Source organism: Lissotriton vulgaris, chromosome 4_1 (genome assembly GCF_964263255.1).
Source record: "Lissotriton vulgaris chromosome 4_1, aLisVul1.2, whole genome shotgun sequence".
In the NCBI taxonomy this organism is placed as follows: Eukaryota; Metazoa; Chordata; class Amphibia; order Caudata; family Salamandridae; genus Lissotriton; species Lissotriton vulgaris.
This window is the reverse complement of record NC_141691.1, coordinates 959,080,464-959,086,463: the sequence shown is the minus strand read 5'-3', so window position 1 is coordinate 959,086,463 and position 6,000 is coordinate 959,080,464. Positions and strand designations below refer to the sequence as shown.

Here is a 6,000-nt window from a genome sequence, read left to right as displayed (position 1 = left end):
ACAGAAAAGGCACACATAAAATAAATGAAAACTTGGTAGCTATATAAACTCTAATTATGAAAGTAGATAACGAATTATTGTAATTAGATGGAGTACACAGGTTGTACAAATATTGATACGGACAAGACTGATTTGCTCTTTTCTTGACGAAATGTCACTCTGTCATTAACATTTCACACATAATCTCACTGATAACATGGAAATGTCACATATAAACTCAATGCAAAGTTGGTAGCTATTTTGTGGATTGATAGTGTACCGCCCACTCCTTCTCTGTGTGTGTCCAGACATTTGGGAACCTGAGGTGAGTCCTCGTCTTACATCCCTGGCCGTCAAGCTGGCGTGGGCAGGGCTGCACTACTCCCTCTGACGGGTAGAGGGCGGCCTCCGAGCCTTGGCTCCTCCCGCAAGTGAAGAGCGACGCGGAAAACCTCATCAAAAGTCACCGGAAAAACAAGAGTGCTGCGGCCAGAGACGGGGTGAACTCACCCGAGCGCTCTCTGTTGCGGCTCGGACACACGCCCGGCTCCCTGCATGCCGAGGGGGTGGAGGTAAACAACCTGGCGTCTGCCTACCGGTGGCCCGGAAGTGCCCGCTCGCACCATGCTGCTGTTGGTCGCTGCCTTCACCGTGGCCTTCGTGCTGCTGCTCTACATGGTGTCCCCGCTCATCAGCCCCAAGCCGCTGAAGCTGGCCGGGGCGCACGTTGTGGTAAGTGCCTCGAGTCCGCCGCGAGTGAGGCGGGGCGAGCCTGCTTATACTCAAAAGGGTTGGGGACCCTCAGACTGCCCTTGTCACCCATCAGCCTCAGATGTCACGGGGGGCCCTGCAGTGGGTGTGTGGTAGCGGCGCGAGCACCCCTGGGTAGCATTAATGCAGTGTTGCGCGTATTGCCGTGCGTTTACTACGTTTTCTGATTGACGGTCCACACACCAGGGTTAACTCACGGCTCAAAGTCTGCGCAGTTCCAAAAAAGTGCATCAAAACACTTATGAAATTGTTTGTATCGTTGTGTCAGTCTGTGAGGCACTCGTGTCTAAACTTTTTTACCTTCACTGTGTACGCCTGTCAAAATCTTTTTTCAGTGACATAAAGACGCCCATTGTTGCTTTCTGTCCGACTAGACTTCGAAGCGGTTTGCGGATGGGTAGCGTGCTCTTACGCAGGATGCTGTCAAAGTTGTGACTTTGCCTGCTTAAGGAGTGTAACGTTATTATCTCTCTCATTCTTTGCCCTTCCTCTCTTTCTTCTTCTACCTTTGCTCTGTTCTAGAATCTGCTTCTCTATTCGTTCTGTTGTTACTCCTCCTGTTGCCCCCTTTCCCTCCTACAATGAATGACTCTGTTTTACCTCCAAGAAGAATTTGTAAATTACCTACACACTTTAAAGATTTTGTCATGACATGATATATCCATAAAGGAGAAGATGTGTAACGTTCTTATCTCTCTACCATGTCTATTCTTTGCTCTCTCTTTGCCCTTCCTCTCTTTCTCCTACTTCTACCTTTTTGCTCTATTCGACAATCTTTGATTTCGGGTCTGTTAGTCTAACTAGTTCAATTGAAGCAAAACACGCCTACAACACCCACAGTGCATTTGCTGTCACAGGACTGAAAACATTTTGTATTTTCCCATTTGGCAGACTCCCCAGGATATTGTGGCATAGATTTGCAAAATTTGCTGCACAAAATTTGAAATTTTGCAGCATTATTGCAAGCACTTTATTTGCGCCGATTCCCTTCACAAAATCTTAGTATATATATTCTTGGATGATCACCTCATTACTGCTCTCTCTAAGACGCCCTTTCCTTTTCTGACTACTTAAGATCAATAGCGTCTTCATTTCTTTAGGATCCACCTCTCCCTGCGCTCTCTTGACTTTGGACAGCCTAGTTTTAGCTATACGATATAGCATCTCTATATTGCGCCTTGCTGAGTTAAGATGGATAGATTGCTCTTTGTAGCGCTAATAACTACCTCCCTAAGAGTGCTTCCTGACTAAAGATAAATTTGTCTTGCAACTAGTACTAGAAAACACCTGTTAATAGCTCCTCCCTGTCTTTGGATGGTTACTACTTCTCTACACTACGAAGTGTTGTCTTGGATACATCAATCATTGTAGTTTATGAGCTATCTTTTTAAGAGAGCCTCCTGACTTTAGGTGGGCGCAACAGTCTTTTCAACTCAGGGATGCATCTCCCTAAAGAGCCTCCTAGCACTGGGTGATTATCTCTTTGCTGCTCTAGTGTAGGTGGTACCCTTACTGACTTTAAATAAATAGAGGAGCTTTGCAGCGTCTTCTGACATTGGATAGATCACTCCAGCGTTGACTAGTCCGAAAAAGCAGAGTAGCATCACCCAACTGCATTAAGAGCAGTGCAAAAGAATAAGAAAATAAAGGAACGTTATCATTTTATTTTTAGTATTTAGATTGCAGTTGCATTGCAGCCAGGTTAGTTTAGGGCGGGCGGGCGAGGGTCTGGGCTCCTGTGTCCCAGAGGGAGGAAGAATGGTTGCTGTACCTTAAGTGCGCCAGACGGTTTGGCCGGCCAAACTATCATGCGCACTATGCATGTGTTAAATTGATGAAAGTTTCTTGAGAGGTGAGCAAATCCAATAGTCGTAGGTATTCTTAAGTAAGTTTATTAGTTATAAGTTAGGTAGTAAGGAAGGCCCCACGGGAGCAGCATCCAGCTGCGCAGCCCCACTCACTCAAACTGACCACACATTCAAACCATGCATACACAAACATTCTAATGACATCACTCACACAGGCTGAGCAGCAGGGAAGGAGAAGACCAGAATATAACACATCTCCCTCCTTAAAAATAATGAAAACAAAAGAAAGCAAGAGAAAATAAATACAGTATGCCCTGACGATGACAAGGTCAGGATTTCAAATAAGCAGTTAACAAAAATAAAAATTATGAAATAACAATATAGCATAATTTATGAATTCTTGCACAAAACATGAAGAGGCATAATATCACCTCGCACAAAACCAATGCAAAAACATCACATAACAATTAAATCTGACAAATTAGACCTCACATAACCCCCATCACAAACCAAAACCCTAAATATCACAAATCATGTCAGTTGGCCAGACTGTCACGAAAAGCAATAAAAAGGGAACCACAACTAAATAAAAATGGCGCCCCAAAGAATAACAAAGACAGGACGCAGCAGTTCTAAGCTAAGCAACATACCGCGCAACACAGTCTACAATAGAACACTACAAGGTAGAACAAACGGCATGGGGTATCCCCGAAACACATATCAAAGGGGTACCTAACTCCCCAACACACGGGATACATGACTCCCCGAAACACACCTAAAATAAAACACACAGCACAAGGTGCATGACTCCAAGTGCATGGGGTACATGACTCCCCAATGACTTTTCAAAAGCATACCAAGGCAAAACATACTTCAAAGGGTACATGACACCCAGCGCACGGGTACATGACTCCCCAGCGGCTCTCTGTATAACTGAACACCTCTAACTGAATAGAGCACTGACGTGGTTCAACAATCTAAATCATGTATAAAACGGAGCATGAACAGAACTGAGCACTCTGCAGCCCCATATAATTCAACCTGAAACGATGGAACGCCTCAAAAAATTAGCACCTACGTGGCTCCGCAAAAGATACACTCTAAAAGTCCAAACTGAAAAAAAACTAAACTTCAGAAAATTCAAAATAGAATTGAACACCTCAAAACATTTTGAGCACAAAAGTGGTTCAATACAATAAAAGAAAAATGTAGTCCCTGCACAACTCCTCACAGTAAATGTGAACTCCTCTATTGTAATAGAGCACTAAGAAAATGTGGTTACAGCATAAATAAATCTCAACACCTACCAAAAGTAGTTCCAAAACGTATAGCAGTGTCACACGCTCCTACTAATAATCACTAGAAATAAATTAAATTGAGCATCCCAACTCAAATTGCGCACTTATATGGCTCAACCAATTAAAGCAAATACAACTAGAAATGAACACCTCAAATAAATTGAGCACATATGTGGTTCACTACAATAAAATAAAAATCTAGCACTTCCACGACTCAGCACAGGGTACACGGCTTCCACGATTACCCCAAACGCACACCAAAATTAAACATGGTACAGATTATGTGACATCCATGACAAAAAATATAACAATTTGCAGCATATAACTATAAGCTACGAGTCTGAAGGCAACAGAATAAATTAAAAATAATAAAAGTAGACACCGTTGTCACGATAATGCTGTAAGACCTGAGCGTGGCAAAATAATAAATTAAAATAATAAATGTAGTCACCGTTGACTCTGCAAAATTCACACTTGGCAATACAACTATTTGAAATAATTTAAGAAGTCCCCATCAATTACGCGCAGCTCCACCTCTTCAAAATCGTTGTTAAGAAATTGACTCAAAGAAATCACCGTCAATTGCGTGCATTTTAACCAGTTGTAGAAGCGTTGTTAGAAATTGAGACACGTCACAGTAGCTTCCGGACAAGTAAGGTAAACGTAATCGCGTGCAAGCATTTACTGGTTACGTTTACTGGTTCTTCTGAGATGACTGCGTGATGAATCACCATCTTTCATCAGCACTCACTGTTGTCGGAATGTGGAACATCTGAACAACGCGATAGAACCGAAGATTCTTGGAGCCGACAGGCTGGCGCTCAAGGAATCAGCTACAGTACGTCACAGGTACGTTTTTCAAATGTATACGCCTTCAGGAAAGTTCGTTACATGTCTGATTAGTTACTATGTAGCGGGGTAAAACATAGATACACACAAGCAAAACCCACTTCAAAACTTCAAACTTTTTTTCTTGAAAACCTTTATTATGTAAAGAAAGGACAGTTACAGACCCACAACCACAGAGGCTGGTCAGTCGATCATAATAACATCAAGTTACACAGCTCATCAGCCGACAACCCGGGGGTACAGCAGCGATACTTCACGATTACGTACAAGCCTGTGGTATGCTAGGATTCGTGAAAGGTTCCACATTTTGTATTTTATTTAAATAAAACCACTAACAAAAACACAAAAAAGAAAAACAAGGCATGGCTATGTATAAACTGGTAGTTTCCTATGGCCGGGGGGAGACGGGTGAAACATATATGTCAATGAGCATGAGGAGAAATATCGGGGAGGGCAGGGCGGGGAAACCTGGTAGCAACCAATACAATGCAATCAACAAGAGCTGAGTACAGGGAACGCACGATCAAGGAAGAAGAAGAGGATCCGGAAGGTCGGTGAATTGGGGGGGGGTACAAATCTCACCACGATATGCATTCCATTGTCCCCATATCCTACCCCATTTCTTGGGTCTGCCGCGGGAAACATATACAATTTTCTCTCTGAACATGGACCAGTCCATATTCTCCTTCCAGCACAGGAGCATCGGTGGCCTTGGGGAACCCCATAACTGGGCTATGTCACGTTTAGCAACCATATTACCCAGTGTGACCCATTGAGTTTGAGCAACAGTGCAATCATTCGGTTCCCAAACATTCAACAGACAGCGCCTGGCTTCAGGCAACAACACTACACCCGTCACTTCACCCATAACCACATGCATTCGGCGCCAAAATGCCGCCACCTCCGGGCATTCCCAGAGGATATGCAGAAAAGTAGCTAGCATACCACATCCGCGTCTACACAACCCGTCCACAGAGAAACCCATATGCATCAGTCGAGGGCCCGTGACATACACCCAATGCAATATTTAAAGTTGCACCAGTCTGAGACGTGCCGGGATCACAACCTCCTTAGGAAAAGAGATGGCCGCCTACCAATCCTCATCATCCAGTTCTAATCCGTCTCCGGTCCAGATAGTCCGCAACTGCAAAAGTAGATCCGAGCGGTCATTAATAAGTTTCTTGTAAATGAGGGATATAGTGCTATCGGGGACGTATCCATCAAGCACCCTATCCTCAAGAGGGGAGGCCTCCGGAATAGAAGCATCAGCCGGAAAAACCGATTGAATCGCATGG

General features: G+C 43.9%; 1 protein-coding gene across 3 annotated transcripts in view; it reads left to right on the top strand.

Annotated features, from left to right (window-relative positions):
• The first annotated feature begins 375 nt into the window (after nucleotides 1–375).
• The window catches only part of KDSR (3-ketodihydrosphingosine reductase), a 580,180-nt gene continuing 574,555 nt past the window's right edge, over nucleotides 376–6,000 (top strand). For all 3 annotated transcript variants that reach the window (XR_015309888.1, XM_086965222.1, XM_086965220.1), the window contains exon 1: nucleotides 376–711. Coding sequence is in view for 2 of the 3 variants with exons in the window: in XM_086965222.1 (XP_086821348.1) it covers nucleotides 604–711 (108 nt within the window). In the remaining variant the exon portion in view is untranslated. The remainder of the gene's footprint in view (nucleotides 712–6,000) is intronic.